At 30.7% G+C, this 17710-nt stretch overlaps 3 protein-coding genes across 10 annotated transcripts; all 3 read left to right on the top strand.

Annotated features, from left to right (window-relative positions):
- The first annotated feature begins 788 nt into the window (after positions 1-788).
- On the top strand, positions 789-6642 carry LOC122519126 (serine-enriched protein). Of its 8 annotated transcripts, none has more exons than XM_043638382.1 (10): positions 789-908; positions 1662-1824; positions 2766-2968; positions 3134-3269; positions 3758-3796; positions 4805-4922; positions 5358-5515; positions 5762-5893; positions 5989-6171; positions 6327-6642. In XM_043638382.1, the coding sequence occupies exons 3-10, from the start codon at positions 2781-2783 to the stop codon at positions 6495-6497; spliced, it is 1125 nt and encodes a 374-aa protein (XP_043494317.1). In that variant the 5' UTR covers positions 789-908; positions 1662-1824; positions 2766-2780; the 3' UTR covers positions 6498-6642. The 8 variants fall into 8 exon arrangements, with proteins under 8 accessions (XP_043494317.1, XP_043494314.1, XP_043494316.1 ...); XM_043638379.1 differs by lacking the exon at positions 789-908 and adding an exon at positions 915-1049; XM_043638381.1 differs by lacking the exon at positions 789-908 and adding an exon at positions 915-1129 and having other exon boundaries at positions 1678-1824.
- LOC122519377 (UPF0746 protein DDB_G0281095-like) lies at positions 6498-7817 on the top strand (the record flags this gene model as incomplete). Its single annotated transcript, XM_043638781.1, has 1 exon — positions 6498-7817. A coding segment is annotated over one exon (549 nt), but the record flags the coding sequence as incomplete, so codon positions are not given.
- Positions 7818-12200: 4383 nt separating this feature from the next.
- Positions 12201-16778, top strand: LOC122519109 (alpha-amylase-like). Its single transcript, XM_043638356.1, has 6 exons — positions 12201-12639; positions 12731-12912; positions 14656-15086; positions 15344-15704; positions 15950-16438; positions 16536-16778. The coding sequence occupies exons 1-6, from the start codon at positions 12606-12608 to the stop codon at positions 16548-16550; spliced, it is 1512 nt and encodes a 503-aa protein (XP_043494291.1). The 5' UTR covers positions 12201-12605; the 3' UTR covers positions 16551-16778.
- Positions 16779-17710: the final 932 nt, after the last annotated feature.

Below are 17710 nucleotides of genomic sequence, written 5' to 3'. Positions count from 1 at the left end.
GTGTTTTCTACAATGTACGTGAATGGCTGCGATCCACACCGTTGCGGATTTTGAGCTTGACCCGGATTCGTCAGCATCGAGTTCACGTTTACCTTCACTTTCGTTGACTATCGCGTCATAGTCAAATATCAATCGGCGAAAGATTCATTCGTGGACTAATGCTAATGAATCTTATTTCATTTAATTCTATCGTTATTTTTTAATTAAAAAAAAAAATATAACATCCGTTACAACCTTTTTTTTTATCGCAACGTTTGTACTGCCTGTAAAAAGAAAAACTGCAAAAATATCTGATTGTAAGAAGAAAATATATTTAACAAAAAAAAAAGAACAAGAAAATAGCGCACAGATATTAGCAACCACGTATTACATATTATAATTTGCCCTACCTTTTATTTTCATTTTCCATGTTTAACAAATTTCAGGTATAAAAGATCGCATTGACGGAAAGAAGAAAAAAAAAAGAAATAATAAAATAATTGACACAAGAATATATATTTATCTTTAAATGTCAATGGTGATTTATCAATGCACCGAATTATTTAAATAAATCGTTGTAATGATAATAAATGTTTTGCTCGTTTTTATGATAAATTTCAAAGAATGGGACGATAACCAATCAATCGATAAATGGTAATACAAAAGTGAAGAAATAAATGAAAAGAAGAAATGAAAAAGAAAGATAGGAAAGGAAAAGAAAGGAGAAGAAGAAGAAAAAAAATGATAAAAAGAAAAAATTAGAGTAAAAGGACCTCCAAAAGCGAGGGGATGGATCTCCTTCTCCCTCTGTCCTTCGTCCTACCGATACGCCGACGCGAAACTGTTTGCGTTTATTGCGGCTGCGCGTTTAGGTGCTTTTGAGCTTCGGAAGGGTAGCACTAGAGAAAGATAGAGAAAGACAAGCAGAGGTTGGTTCTTCGTAGTCGAAGCGTACACAGCACCACGAAAACACTCTCTCTTTCTTATTTCTTTGTTCACTCGGTACGGTTTTTATTTGCGTATCCAAAACGAGTACTGACTAACGGAATTCTCAGCGTCGGAAGAAAAAGGTTATCGTTGAAACAAAACTTAACGTTTCAGTTCTTTTTGCGTTATCGCTAAATCTTCTTTGTTAGGAAATATATCAATCGTAGGTATCGTATCTATCTATATATCTTTCTCTCTCTTTCTCGTTTATATTTCTCTCTCGAGATATTTCCATATTCTCCGTCGTTGTTAAAAGAAAATCCTTCGAAACTTCGAATCGAAAATAAGTTTCTTATGTTTTCTGCCTTCGTTCGAACGAGCACTGGAATATAAAAGGTTTAGTCTGGTGAAAGAAGAAGAGCTGCTGCTGCTGCTGCTGCTACTGCTACTATTGGAAGAGTTCATTTGTAGAAGAGCTAGCTCGTGCGTGTATAGGTGGAGCGTGTGTGTATATGCGAGAAAAAGAGAGAGAGAGATAGATAGAGAGAGAGAGAGAGAGAGAGAGAGAGGGGTTATCGAACGCTGCTGAGTTTTAAGCTATTTTTTCTTTTCATCCCTTACCCAAACCAACCCCCTGCCCCGACCCCGCTTCCTCGCCCCCATTTATTTCGATGGACTTTCTTCTTTAATCGTATTCATCTTTATCCAACGATCACTGGTCTTTAACTTTAATTTTAACCGTGCGATAACAAAAGGATGCTTTTCCGTGAGGGTTGAACCGTGGCAGAAAGCGTCGAGGAACATGAACAACACAGTGGAGTGTGCGTGAACCGAGAGACAAAAGAAAGCTGGGTAAAAGTGTTTTTACGGGGCAAAAGTAGCCCGGCGAGCGAGCGGGCTCCGGGACTCGAGCAACAGGTAATTTCCTATACTTTCTTCTTTGGGCCACTACTTTTACTTGACTTCTTGGCGTTCCACTTTTCGAGAGGGTGGTGGTAATAGGGAAGGGGGTTGCTGAATCGAGCGTGTCCTTGGATTTTCCGTTTATAGTGTCCACTCGAGTTTAATCAGACACAATGTTATTCATACGTTTTATCTATCGGATTTGATTATTTATTTTTTAATATAAGTTTCGAGTAATATTCAAAATTTACAAACAATTTTCTTTGATTTATTTTATTACATCGTTAAAAGATTCAGATCTTTCTTATTCGTTCATTTTAGTTGATCCAAATCATTGATTATTTGTCTAATAATTGTTTCTTAATTACAGTTTCTAATAAAAATCTTAAGAAGTATTTTTGTTTTATTTTACAATTAAGAACAGTTCCTCGATTTATTTTTTAATATCGTTAAAAAAAAAGAAAAATCCTCAAAGCGATCTTGATAAATTATAGATAAACCATAATGTATTGTTCGAAAGGGGGATGTCTTAATGTTCTTAACTCACGCTATGATAATTTAAAGCTTTTTACACAAACATGAAAGAAAGTTATATGAAAAAGGGAGGGGGGAAGATTTCTATGGTTAAAATAGGTTAATTCAGTTTGATGAATGATAGATAAGAAAATATATTGCTACAAGGGGAAGTCATTTTACCTCGTAATGAACTTCGGAAAAGAAAAAAAGAAATGAATAAGAAATAGAGATAAGTTTTCTTTTTGTGTTGAAGTGAGGGGCAGAGATATAAGAATTTATTGATGAATTTATTCCTACTAGGGGATTATTTTTCTTCTATTCGTTCTAACTTCGAACGAATATTGTTATTGCCATCGAGTTGGGAATTTCTTTTTTTCAATTTAATTAAATTACATTAAAATTCTATTGTTGTTTTCTGTTTCTTTTTTTTTTTTTTTTAGGAAAGCACAAGCCCGATGCCGGAAGCTTCGGGATCGCGGGTGGTCGACGAGTCGGATTTTTCGACCTTCGAAAATAAAACGGGTCTCGCCGAAGACATGAAGTTCCTGGCAAGCATGCCAGAACTTTGCGATGTCACTTTTCTCGTCGGTGATACCAAAGAGCCTGTTTGCGCCGTCAAGGCTGTCCTCGCTGCTAGAAGTAGGTTAGTATCGCTTATATATGCCAACATTTATTGCATCTTTACGATATATCTATAACATATTATCTTCTTGAGTGATAGCAAAACTAGAAGAAGAAGAAGAAGAAGAAGACAAAAAAAAAAGAAAGAGAAAAAAGTAAACGTCTATTTTTATCTTTTAATTTACAGAGTTTTTCATAAAATGTTATACCAAGCGCCGAGTCCGCAACGAAAAAAAGAACCTCCAACGAGAGAAAACAAGATACGACTATTTTTAAAGAGAAGCTCCGAACCTCTGTTAAATTTACAAAACGCGGCACAGCAGGTAATTAATCGATTTGTTTTCTACGTTGGAATCCTTACGGTCAATCCTTCGTTGAATTCCTCATATACAGAACGTACGTTAATACGTATACAAGGTGTCCTTGAATAAATGGAAAATATCTTTCTGATTAATTCTGGTATATTAAAACAAAAATATTTCATTAGAAATATTTGTATATAAATCTTATTTAATATGCCGAAGTCATCATTCATAACATTCAAATCATTCTGGGACATCCTGTAAATACACGTACAAATATGGAACTTGTGTGTTAGATATTTGAGAAATAATTTAAATAAATATGCAAAACGAGGATGAGATGCTGTTATTTAGAATTCATAGAAATATAATTTTTTCTACGAGAGTAAAGAAACGTTTCGATATACTTTTCAATATTTTAAAACATTTTTTTTTCTCTTGTTTATTCTTTATTAACAATTAATAATAATGGCGTGATAGTAAGCGTGCATTTGTTATGTGTCAAACAGCGATCAGGGTTTACGCAGCAGCTGGCACCTATACAAGAGGTACTTCTTAAAAAATCGCATTTCGATTTTTCAATAGAAATACTTATCGCACAGCACTGACTATCGATTCCATCTTCTTGCAATTAGAGTGATTTTCATTTACAAATAAACCTTTCAATACACACGAGTAGATGAAACTTGTAAAGATCTATTAGTGAATGATTAGTGAATCATGCTCCATCTTCTTTTATTCGTAGTCATTGCTATTGATTTATCGTGAATGTGTGTTACGTATTTTATACATTCGTTAGGAAGGATTCGGTTTTATAGAACCTATTAGTTTCTATTCAAATCGATTCGATACTGCATGCGATATTCCTACATCTTCTCTGATATTTCCGATTTTTGTTTTTATTTTTTTATTTTTCATTGCCATTTATTCGCCATATTCGAAAATTTGCACGCTTCTCTTTATTTCACGAAGCTCTACGAAATATTGATATCGATATAGGTTTATAAGATTTTCAAGTATGTAGTAAAAAAAAAATAATACTCGGATACGGTACAAAATTTTCAACGATTCCACTGTATTTTTCTGTTTGATTTTTATCTTTCTTTGTTTTTGTATCGTGTATATAATTTAGTATAGAAAATTAATCAGGCATAATTCTAATGCACGGTAGATTTTGATTTGGATCAATTATCATCGTTGCATCATTCGTCAATTCATATCTTAATATCAGAACGATCCGAATGATCGAAAAACTTGAATGATTTTCACTTTTACCCATTAAAACTCTTGATCTGCTTAACTTCGTTAGAAGACCAAACAAATAAGTGTAATTTTAATAACATGTTAGAGTCAATTAATATATTACAAATGAATATATATCGTTGAGCCAATGGGTAAAAAAAAAATAACAAAAACAAAACAAAACAAAACAAAAAATAAAGAAAAACAAATGCACCTAAGTTGAAAGAAATAGCTTAAGCATGATTATTAATAATCGCAATAAATATCATTCATTTCAACGTTAATGAAGAAACGTTAAATTCCCGTGCTCGTAGCCGCAATCGAATCAACATCATACTCTCATCATTGAGGAGTTCGAGCCGGATGTTTTTCGTCAACTCATCGAGTATATTCATACCGGTTGCGTCACTCTACAACCAAGAACCTTGTTAGGTAATTAAAAAATATTCTTTCCTTTGATTCAATCAAAAAACAATATTGATAGCTTATCGAAGAAACATCAATTATCCATGTTGCGACATCATAATCATAATATAATAATTGTTTTTTGTTTCTATTTTTTTTTGTTTTTTTTTTTGGAGTAGTATTTTAACATAAGATAAGGAAAGATAATAAATTATTATTATTTGTTTATACTATGAATTATTATTTTCATTCGAGTAGAATTGATCGATCCATAGATCTTTTAAGTTTATTATCGTCGCAGATGTGTACGCGAATTCTAATCGATAGCCGATAAATTACCGTACGGTAAACATTTCGTTGAAAGCAAACACGAGCATGTGTTTGTTCCACCCTGACTATCACGGATAATCAATACTTTATGCGTTACCGAGTCCAACCAATCGACTTTTTTTAATTATGCAGGTGTTATGAATGCCGCTGATTATTATGGATTGGATGAACTTAGAAAAGCTTGTGCTGGATTCGTTCAATGTTGCATAACCGTCGATACTGTGTGTGCGTTATTAGCATCGGCTGAACGTTATATACAATACAAATGCACCAAATCTTTAGTTCAAAAGGTAAACAAAATAATAATCGTTTTTTTCTTTTTGCCTTATCATCGTTATAACAATTTTTTGTTGTCGGTTTCCTTATTTATAAATAGTTGAAACAATTATTTTCGATGAAATTAGTTTCCAAACTATTAGTTCCAGCAGATAAAATAAATCTTCGATAAGATACAGATGAGAATATAAAAAAGTTATACATAATAATAGCGTATCTTTTAATTTAGTAAATTTACTCATTTATTTTCTATTCAAAAGGTATTAGAGTTCGTAGACGAACATGGCAACGAAGTGTTAAATTTAGGATCTTTTACTTTACTGCCTCAACACGTTGTTCGTTTGATCTTAGCAAGAGAAGAATTACGTGCTGACGAATTTACCAAATTTCAAGTGAGTTAAAGAAAGAAACAAAAAATATATTTGATAAAGTGATACGGCATGTAACTTCAATTTATACGGATTTTATTATTACCTTGTATTTTCAGGCAGCCTTGATGTGGAGCAAGAAATATTATGACAGCAATCAAGATATTCCATTGAAGGACATAATCGGAAATTTCCTTGAATATATTCAATTCCACAAGATTCCAACAAACGCTTTGGTAAACGAGGTTCATCCATTAGGGTTGGTACCTGACAGTATCATTATGAATGCTTTAGCATATCAGGTGCGTTTAGTTTATCCCACATATCTATTTATTCATTTATTCATATATTTATATGTATATGTATATAGAAAAAAGAAAAAATAGAAAGAATAAATAGAAAGAAAAAAATAGTAAATCAGAATTTGGGAAGTCACTTGACCCAGAGATTGTTGCAGGCAGACCCAACCAGTGTCGAGCCCGGGAAACTCTCCCCCCCCAAAGTGAGAAAACAAGGCCGTAGTATGTCGGTCCAATCTTCGTTGGAACCATATGGTAGCAATACAACTTTGAGCTCGAGCGGTTCTGACACTGGTTTCGAGCGTAAACAACACTCTGGTAGCAACTAACCTCAGGCCACGGCCGCACTGACAGCGGCCGTTTCGGATGAGCCTCGACGCGAGGATATAATCACCAATGGCGAGAACGAAAGAGGTTTCTACGAGCAACAAAGAAACGGTAATGTTGCTCCGACCGATGATGAGATTGAAGAATGGGAGAGGAAGAAATTCCAACGAGAAGAACAACAACGACAGCAGCAACAGCAACAGCAGGAAGAGGAACAACAAAGACAGAAAGAACAAGAACAACAGCAACGAGAAGAAGATGAACAACAACAGCAACAACAAGAACAACAGCTTCGATTAAAGCAAGAAAAAGAAAAGATAGAACAACAGCAATTCGAGGAGCAAGAAAGACAAATACAACTACAGCAACAGCAACAGCAACAGCAACAACAAGAGCAAAAACAAGATCAAGAACAACAGCAACAACAACAACAACAGCAACAAAATGTCAACCCAGTGGAAGGAGTAGGTGGTGGTCTCTACATACGATTAGTTCTCAGACGAGAAGGCAGGACGGACTTGGTTTGGCTATACAAAACGCACAAGTTTTAAATTGAAATCTTAGATCTGATATTCTCTCCTATCTGATATTCATTCTCAGCCGTTGTTTGTAGTGTAGAGGCATTGTAAATCGAGTTGGATAGAGTTTAAACGAAATGGTTATGGTAATTGCTTTGTCGTGTTTGTTTTTTTTATTATTTAATTTTGTAATATCATCGTTTTGTATATTTTCGTTTTATCGATCGATAAAATGTTCTTTTAATAGTGTTAAGAAATTTTATAAATAGATATATATATATACATACATACATGGAGAATACACACACGACACATATATTACACGCACGCAGCACGTGCGAAAAGGAAAAAATGATTAATAGATACAAATGTTTAACATACGTTGCCGTTTGGATTTGTTGAAATTTTAAATTAGACGGTTTTTCCCCTGAATTAACCGTGTGGTTATATCATACATAAAATACATATTACATAGATATATATCATCGTAATTGTGCACCCAATTAAGAAGGCTTATAATTGGAACGCTTCCTTCGAATTCGATTTTGTGATACATACTCGATTGCTTTAACAAAGCACGATAAGCACAATTACGCGCCTTATCAGAGGAAAACTAATAGAAAAAAAAATTAAAAATATTCATTTGAGCAATGTTAACATCGATTGTTAAATATGCTGTGTGAACATAACATATTTAAATAATATATAGATAGATACCGTATGTATGTGCGTTGTCAAATGTGTATCATGATTACAAAACCTTTGTAGTTTCTCGTTAATTATATCAGCTAATTTCCGTTGAAATCATCGGGACATAGTTTTTTTTTTATTTCCAGAACGAAACGTAGTATTTTAAGAGCAGCAATAGTGTGTTGCTTCCTTCCTTAATTAATTTTTTATTTGATAAATATTTATACATATGGTATATATATAATAAGCTATTTTATTTTACTTATTGCACATTGGATAAAAGAACAAGCATATATTATATCGTTAGTTGACTCATAGTTATCATACATATACACGCATATATATATCCCGTTAATCTTGAATTGAAAATGATCATTCGCGTATTTCATTTAACGCTAAATGATTGATCAATATATATCGTCATGCATATTAGTTAATCATTAGACAAATCATTCACGATGTTATTGTTGAATATTGTACTTGATCTACGACATATCCATCGATTATGATAATGTCAGAGAACTACAAAGACTTATTACTAAATAATATATAAAATATATATATATATATATATACATACATACATATATTACACATACATACATATATATTTGATACAACATTAAAGTTGCAGAATATATTATTATCAATTATCAAATGTGAGAATAGTTAGAGACCGACCGGTCGCAGATGATTTCACACATAAACACACATACGTAATATAATATTATATAATGATTCGACAATTTCATTTGATATCTTTTCATTATTGTTAGATTTATCTTTGATATTATATTAATTAATCCGATAAGAAATCTTATTCTTAAAAAAAAAAAAACTAAATGAAAAATCGCTTATAATAAATAATTTCACAAGTGGAAGTCTAAGATCTGTTTAAAAAAAAGAATAATTTGGAAAATGCTACGTCTAAACTGCCACTTTCGATTAGAAAAAAAAAGAAAAAAAAAGAAAAAAAAGAAAAAAAAGAAAAGAAAAGAAAAGAAAAGTCAAGAGAAGATGATGAAGAAAAAAACAAGGAGAAAACAAAGACATTGAATTAAAATCAACGATCGTAAGTTATATTATTATTCAAACACGTCCCAAACTAATGATTAGATTTTGTTATTTTTTTTCCAGTCAAACGATTTTCGTCTTCCACTGCGCGCACAAAAAGAAAGAAAACAAAAAGAAATAAAGTTTGCAAAATTTGAAAATGAACGAAATATCTCGGTGAGACATACGAATCATCGTTTTGAATGACGTTAAATAACTGATTTGACTATTTCTACGTTTGAGTTTGAGTGTTTATCAAAGTTGTTGTGTGATAAGAGATACAAACTAAATACACGTCGTCGTTGATCGAGATTAACAATTATTAAAGAAGATAAAAAAATTAGCGACGAAATTTGATTGATCTCAAAAAAAGTTGACTTTTAACGACTTTTATCTGTTTCCTGTTTGATGATGGAAAACTCTCGTCGTCTCGAGTTGGTTGCTACCGATTCTAATCTATCTCCCGATTATTATTATCGAGGAAGTATAAAAGTATAATGAAAAATAATTTCATTACTATTAACATCTGTGTAATAGAATCGTTATATTGTATAATATGAATCGACGTTAATATGTGTGCGTAAAAAATGTTCTAATTTTTTTTTTTAACTCATCTATTATCGCGAGAGAAAAAACGTGTTAGTATTTTTATTTATTTATTATAAATTATTTCAATTTTTTTTACGTTTTATTTATTGTAAACTAAATCATCGAATCTTTCATGAGCATACGTCAAGTAAAAAAAGAAAACAAAATATAAGAATATTAATTTTGTCGAGAAAACGAAATTTTTTATCTACGAATATTTTAATATGTTTTTTTTACGAGGCAAATATTATTCTCTTTATCTTGCCCTACTTTTTTTTTCAATTTACTCTTAACTGTAACATATTTATACATATATATCTCATACACCTGTAAATTGACTAATGAAATATTTTCTCGTAGCATTTAATCACTTTGCTGTATTAGCAATAATCTTCCATCTGTTATCCTTTCACATTTTCTGGTTCGTTGACAGTTTATCGAAATTCAACGGTTTCGTGATAACCCATGATAATTATTCAAAGTTACTCATATCAAGTAACACGATGACGTGTTAAATAATTACGAAAGAAATAATACTTACCAAAATCGCTCGTGTGTTAATTAATCGTGAAAATGAAACGCTACTACTGTCACTATCATATTTATTTCTTTCTCTCTCTTTCTCTCTCTCTCTCTCTCTCTCTCTCTCTTTCTATCTTTCTCAAATTTCTCTCTGCATCTTTCTGTTTTCATGGTTCAATGTAATTTATTATTATTCGTCGTCGTGTGCTGCGAGTAGCTCTCGATTGCATAAGTGTCAAGGGTATATTGATGAATGTGAAATGTAAATTTACTCGTCTATATGCTCTCACATCTGTCCGTGCGCATTGATATTTTTATTGTTTTGTACTATCATAAGATATCCGTCAAGATAATGCTAATGATGATAATATTAATAATAACAATAAGAAGAAGAAAAAGAAGAAAAAGAAAAAGAACAGTAATATTAACAATAATAAGAACAAAAAAAGAAAAGAAAGAAAAATAGTAAGAATAATAATGATAACAATAAATAATATCGTTAAGCAGCCTAATCGCACCAATGTTCCACTTCATACGCTCATACGTAACAAATAATTTCATTTTTTTCGGTTAATTATTTTCCCAACGAATCGCATAAACAAAACAAAACGAAAAAGAAAATAATTAAAATATAATTAATGAAGAAAATAGAAGTAAAAAAACCATAATTATTCTTACTATCGTCACATTAATTTGTCTCTATCGTCGTGTTTTTTATCCATTGACTTATTCTTTCTCACGTTCGTACATGTGGAATGTGCGCGCATATAGAATTGTGTTAGCAAGATATGTAAGCGTTTAAAAAAAAAAGAAAAAAGATAAAAAAAACCATCAATATTAAAAAAAAGAAGGAAACGAAAAAAACAAAAAAATGAAAAAAGAAAAGTATGTGTAAAAATAAAGAAGAAAAAAGTAAAAAAAAAAGAGAAAAACGTATGAAGTTCGCCGGCCGATTGGCATAAGTTCTAACTAAAGTTCGATCTGTATAATGTTGTGATATACTGTAGTAAAATCAGACACGTATAAAAAAAATAAAAATGAAGAAAGGCGCGAATGCACCTAAAGTATCTTCTCAACAATCGTTTTCATTCATTTCTTTCTTTTTTTTCTTTGTTTCTTTTTTTCTTTTTTTTTTTAATCGAGCTCTGAAATACGAAACTGATTTATTTCATCCAACTTTAATGTGTTGGCAAATTTAATCATCTTTTAAGTTATCATTCGTTAGATATCTGCTATTTTGCAGAGAACTGAATATTAAAGGAGGGATAAGTGTTATGAATAAAGAGGTTTCTATTGTAGAGAATTATCGGTAAATTTGAATGACTAAGATTTTTTCAGGTACGAAGAAATGCAATAACGTGATGCAACGAATCAGATGCTTCGCCATTTAATGGGATTTATTATTATATCTTAATGAGTAATAAAAGAAGTCCCGATTACAAACGTCAACATTTTGGTGAATTTCTCGGTTATTTCATTGTATTTCATTTTATTTTCAGTTTGTCGTGATTAAATTCCGTTGGATTACTAGCATCAACAATATCGATTGAATTTTTCGTTTATTTCATTGTCTTGTATTTTATTTTTAATTTTATACGATTAAACGAGTAATAAAAGGCTGTATTTATTTTTGTAGATCAATTGACGAAAGGTTTATTTGAAAATTGATTATAAATATCCATACGATAATAATATCTGTTTTACAATTATTTGAAATAATTCGATTATCTAGATGTGTGAAATATTATATTTATCGAAAAGACGATAAATTTTCTTCAAATAAGATAAATAAATAAAACAATTTGTTTTTATTTATATAACAGAGAATTTGTCTACGTTCGATGAAAAAAAATTTTTCTATTACATTTCCATTTTATTTGATATTCTTGCAATAAATTTTTATATCAAACATTAATATGTTTATATTGAATCTTATATTTGACGTTTTACAAATAACAAATAATTAAACTTTCAATAATGATTTAATAAATGAACAAAGTTCTTTCTTGTTTCTAACAAGTTGCACTATTTATACAGATGTTGTTAAAAGAATAATATCAATCCTATATAATAAATGTCATATGTCCCAGATTACGTCTGCACACAGACAATATAATTGCGATACTATATCTTTAAATGGGAGGTCGCTCGATAGCAGTGGCGTAATCAGAGCGGGAACAATAACAGGCAAGATATTTTTTTGATTTATGTAGCTTTCTAACCGTTTATAAAAAATTTACTAATTTATGAATTATATATATTCTTTTCTTTTTGTATATAATATTAGCAAATTATTTATTTCATATTTGTTTTTTTTTTATAGATATATTTATATAAGCTATCAATAATATTTTTATTCTACGCTTCGTATTGGGCTGATTTTGTTCAATTTTTTCGTTCTTGTATACAACTATGACATAAAAGGATACGCTACCAATATACAAACGTAATAAACTAATAAAAACATAAATTAGAAACATAAATATGTACAGGTGGTGTGGCAGACATTATTGCATTTGAAATAACTGAAATATACAATAATATATAATATATACACGAGAAAACATTTATCTTAACTATTTGTTTCCTGCCAGTCTTCTGTCAACCTGCATACGCCCCATCATTTCAACGGTAACCAATAAATGGATTCTCTCGAGTAATGTTATCATTCCTAGAAATTGAACGATAGTGTATTACGATATTATCGATAACGTACGGTAAATAAAACGACCTTTGTATATGCGAGAACGATTAGACGTTTCAATGTATAAGTGTAAGTTTGCTTTTGTTCGTGTACATATGTATTTATGTATATATATATTCTTGTAAGTATATCCTGTGAAACAAGTAATTTGCGTGATCAGACATCAGAATGACGTTACTCGTGAGTGTATTGGCACTGTTATTCTCTGTGGCGGCTGCTTACAAAGATCCTCATTATGTCAACGGCCACGATACTATGGTCCATCTTTTCGAGTGGAAATTTAAGGACATCGCGGATGAGTGCGAAAGATTTTTAGGACCGATGGGTTACGGTGGCATACAGGTAATTAAATATTTCACGATTGTTTTTCTTCATTAAATTGTAAACATATTATGATGATGATTATGAGTCATTCCGTTTGTGTTTACTAATATAGAATAATGAAGGTCAGCTAATCAAAGAAAACGTTTTTATCGTTTAATATTTACTTTTTCGTTACAAAAACGACAATATGTATGAAGAAGAAGAAGAAGAAGAATAAGAAGAAGAAGAAGAAGAAGAAGAAAAATTAAATTACAAGTTAGATCGATCGATCTGTTCATTCGTGTTCATTTCTTATTAATCATGATCTATACAAATTATACGTAAATATAAGAAGATAATGAAATATATATATATATACATAGAGAGAGAGACATGATTAATGAAATAAAAATATAGCAATAGTGTAAAGCTTAAAATATAATCGTGATTGATTCTCTCTTCACCTGAATCAATTGTGGTCTTTAAAAGATTCTTAGGAGACCACGTAGAACAGATGTGAATAGATTTTGAATTTCGTCTTGCTTGAAACACGTATGACGCAATAGGAAATGGTAGTTTTCTACGCATGTAGGTATGATTAATGAAAGAAAAGAATTCGTAGCCATGTAGTAGGATAGGAGAACGAATTAAAAAAAATTAAAAAAAAAAAAGAAATAAAAAAAATATTTAATATCCAATACGTTTAACTAAAGATTGTCGTTCGTTGGACGGTTGATTCATAATGAAAGGAATTCCGCAGGAACGTTACATAAACGAATAACGAAACAATGAAAACGATTACTGATTCGTGGAATCAAGAACTTTGCGTTTCATTTTCCACTTACATTCTTACCACTGATTCTTCTTGGAATTGTCATTTGAAAATTTTTCTTCTTTTTTACTTATACGTGACGATAATTCCCAGTTCAAAGTAACGAGTCTAAATTTCACATTATTTAAGACGAACAAACGAACTGATTGAAATATCTTCAAGTTTTAATTGTTATTATCGTAATCTTAATGAACGTGCTTTAACCGACAGCGTGCTTGCCAAATTACACGAAAAATAATGATTTCCAACAGCAATGCTGTTTAAATAGTTGTTAAATAATAATAATAATAATAATAATAATAATAATAATAATAATAATAATAATAATATTCATGTATTTACGGACTTTAATTTTCTCTTTATAAAATGATTGCAGAAAAATGTAGACAAAATTGATTATTATAAGTGAAATTATGTCACGGTCATATGATCGAGAGCACGATTGTTTCTTGCTCGTAGAAAATTTTTTCCTCGTTTGACGATTCGTAGCTTCTTGATCTAAGTGTCGTACAATTTTTTGTTAGATTGCTAGTTAACTCTCAAAAATCGTTTTTATTCGAAGACTGTCATATGATAATTCAATTGCGATGATCAATGCGAATGCAGTATTACCAATGAAGAATATAAAAATGAAAAAGTAAAACTTTCCTTTAAAATTATATTCGGAAAAGGGCGATTCCTTATTGACCGTAGGTGTACCTAGTTTTTCCTACTGATGTTCAAAAGTAAATGAAACGTGGTGACCAAACTGACAAAAGAAAAGTATAGCGTTCAATAAAATATTTTAATATTTTCCTGAAAATTTTAGTAAATGTAACTTTTATGTTTACGTACATTTATTTCAATGTAAAATTTATATGTGTTATCCTTCGATTACATTTTATTAATTTTGTAATAAGTTAATAAAAGTCTCGCGATTCGATTATTTATTATATATAATAATTTTGAAGGTCTCACCGATTCAAGAGAATGTAATCATAGCATCTCGACCATGGTATGAAAGATATCAACCAATATCGTACATATGGAAAACGAGATCTGGAAATGAACAAGAATTCAAGGACATGGTAAGAAGATGTAACAATGCTAAAGTAAGAATATACGTCGATGTTGTGTTCAATCACATGACTGGGAATCACAAAGATGCTGTTGGAACTGGTGGTTCAAAAGCGGACACTGATAAACTCGAATATCCTGCGGTACCGTACACAGCTAAAGATTTTCATTCACGTTGCGATATAACGGATTACTCAAATCCAAGTAATGTTCGCAATTGTGAATTGTTGGGGCTTCACGATCTTGATCAAAGCAAAGAACACGTAAGGGAAAAAATTGTTGAGTTCTTGAACGCAGCTGTCGATGCTGGAGTAGCTGGATTTAGGTCAGTGCTCGTGTTATTTTCAATTGAGTTATTTCAAATTTAAATTAATAAATAGCGAGATATATTATTTGACTATATTTCTTTATTTAAAACAAAAAAAAGCTAAAAAAAGAAAAGATTATTTTAATTAAAATTGTTTGCATACCAATAGATGTCTACAAAAATTCTTTTATAAAATTAAAATAAATTTTCATTAATATATTAACAAACCGATTGACAAATATGCCTTTGTGAAATGTGGTGTATTTTTTCTGCAGGGTAGATGCAGCAAAGCACATGTGGCCGGAGGATTTACAAGTAATCTATTCGAGAATTAAAAATCTAAGCACGAAACATGGTTTTAAACCTAATTCCCGACCATACATTTTCCAAGAAGTTATAGATAACGGTGGTGAGGCGATTAAGAAGTCAGAATACGAATTCGCAGCAGTTACGGAATTCCAATACGGTCGCGAATTGGGCAATGCTTTATTTGGGAAAAATGATCTGAAGTGGTTTAACAGTTGGGGTGAAGCTTGGGGTCTCATGCCCTCGAGTGATGCTTTGGTATTCATTGACAATCATGATACTCAACGTTCCCTTGGTACACTTACCTACAAATACTCTAAATTGTATAAGGTAATTCAAATTGTAATATCCTAAAATATAAATCATTTGCATTTTATGTAGATTTCATAGAAAGCACATACCACAAATTTTTACGTAAATTCTAATTTTTTTAATGTTTTATGGTCAATTGTTGTAACCAGTAAAGCATAATGAATATTTGAATAATAAACTTTTGCAATAAATAAACAAAGAATTAACGAATTTTGAGAAATATTAAATAACGATCTAATGAATTAAATGTCAATTCGTTTTAGATGGCTGTAGCGTTCATGTTGGCTCATCCTTATGGTACACCACGTGTCATGAGTTCTTATTTTTTTAATAACTTTAACGATAGTCCACCCTCTGATTCCGATGGAAATCTTCTCTCACCTAGTATCAATAAAGACGATACTTGTGGAAACGGTTGGGTTTGTGAACATCGTTGGAGACAGATATATAATATGGTGCGTTTCCGTGTAACAGTTAACGGTACTAAGTTAGATAACTGGTGGGACAACGGTAGCAATCAGATCGCATTCTGCCGTGGCAATCGTGGATTCATCGCGATCAATAACAACAGTTGGGACTTGAAAGAAACTTTCGACAGTTGCTTGCCTCCTGGCAAATATTGCGACGTCATTTCTGGAAATCTCAAGAACGGCAGATGTACGGGTAAAGTGGTTGAAGTTACTGCCGATAGAAAAGCCCACGTTGAGATACTCCCGAACGAAGAGGACGGAGTTATTGCTATTCATGTAAACGTAAGTGTATATTCATATTCAACAGTTGTTAGAATTAATCAATTAAATTAACAAGATTACATTATCGAAACTAACCGAGAATATTATTCCTTTACAGGCAAGAGAAAATTGATGAAAGTTCCATTCCATTCAAAACAGATCCGTTTAAATAATTTTCTTTTTTCAGGATTATTTGCGATCATATTATTTCTATCTTAATCATTAATATATATATTTATATAAATGTGTATAATCTCGTGTGATTTTCATTTTCTCTAATCAGGTCATAAATAGGAAGACCGATCCTGGTTCTACGATATATCTTTCAACAAATTTATTTTAACAGAAACAATGTACTGTTTTTTTTTCTTTCTCTTTTCACCATTAATTTCTACTATACATATTATGACAGTTAAAAATAAAATAATACACGATAGACTCGCAATGAAAGAAATTATAAAAAGAAAAAGAAAAAGATAAAGAAAAATGAGGGAAAAGTATAAGATCGAAGTCGTAAGTAAACAACTTAAAGAGGAAATGTGTGTGTGTATATGTGTGTTCTTGTGTAAAAATGAGTTAAAATATTAGGTTTTTATCACAAAATAGGTAAACCGGTCCTCTTCTTATCGCGCAGCTTCGTTTCTATCGATAGAGAACAATTTTCTGGCAATACTTATTGTTTGTTCAATCAACGATTTCAATTTTATTTAAAACAAAATATTAAAATAAAATTATTAATTTAATTGTCATTGTAAAATGAATATTTTATAATAATCGTTGGAAAATTAACTTTATTTATTAGATTTAATTTTTATTATTTATTAGTAATTTAAATAATAAAAATTATAAAAAATTGAATAATCAATCATTAATTAAATAAGTATTGCTCGACATTTTGATAACAAAAAATACGATATTATTTTTACATATATAATGTACAATATATATGTATAGTAATAACTCTCTTATAGATAGACTAATCCGCCGCACGAAAGTGTTTACTTCGTTTATAACGTTGAATAAAATATACTACGAGTCCATTTGTAAAAGCACAATATAAATAAATGCTTAAGCATTATGTACAATAATTCTTCTTTTCTCATTTAAGTAAAAGCCGCTGATTCGAGTTTTCATTAGCAACTTCAAGATTCGCATTATTCTCGTAAGAATTCATGATTCCAAAATAAAGAATTACTCTAATTTCCATTTAAAGAAAATGATTATGCTATATACGTGATATAAATAAATGAATAACAAAATGTTAATAATCATCAACGGTATATCAACGCATAT

The sequence above is a fragment of the Polistes fuscatus genome, unplaced genomic scaffold (assembly GCF_010416935.1).
Source record: "Polistes fuscatus isolate 324 unplaced genomic scaffold, CU_Pfus_HIC Scaffold3, whole genome shotgun sequence".
NCBI classification, from domain to species: Eukaryota; Metazoa; Arthropoda; class Insecta; order Hymenoptera; family Vespidae; genus Polistes; species Polistes fuscatus.
Note: the sequence above shows the minus strand (reverse complement) of the source record. Positions and strands in the feature narration are given on the sequence as shown.

Bases quoted from the DNA above. Each gene is read 5' to 3' on its own strand.
- LOC122519126 (XM_043638382.1), top strand. From the start codon at position 2,781: ATGCCGGAAGCTTCGGGATCGCGGGTGGTCGACGAGTCGGATTTTTCG. The intron at 5,516-5,761 runs GTAAACAAAATA...TCTATTCAAAAG, and splicing joins CCAAATCTTTAGTTCAAAAG to GTATTAGAGTTCGTAGACGA. The intron at 5,894-5,988 runs GTGAGTTAAAGA...TTGTATTTTCAG, and splicing joins ACGAATTTACCAAATTTCAA to GCAGCCTTGATGTGGAGCAA.
- LOC122519109 (XM_043638356.1), top strand. From the start codon at position 12,606: ATGCGAGAACGATTAGACGTTTCAATGTATAAGT. The intron at 12,640-12,730 runs GTAAGTTTGCTT...TTGCGTGATCAG, and splicing joins AGACGTTTCAATGTATAAGT to ACATCAGAATGACGTTACTC. The intron at 15,087-15,343 runs GTCAGTGCTCGT...TTTTTTCTGCAG, and splicing joins GCTGGAGTAGCTGGATTTAG to GGTAGATGCAGCAAAGCACA.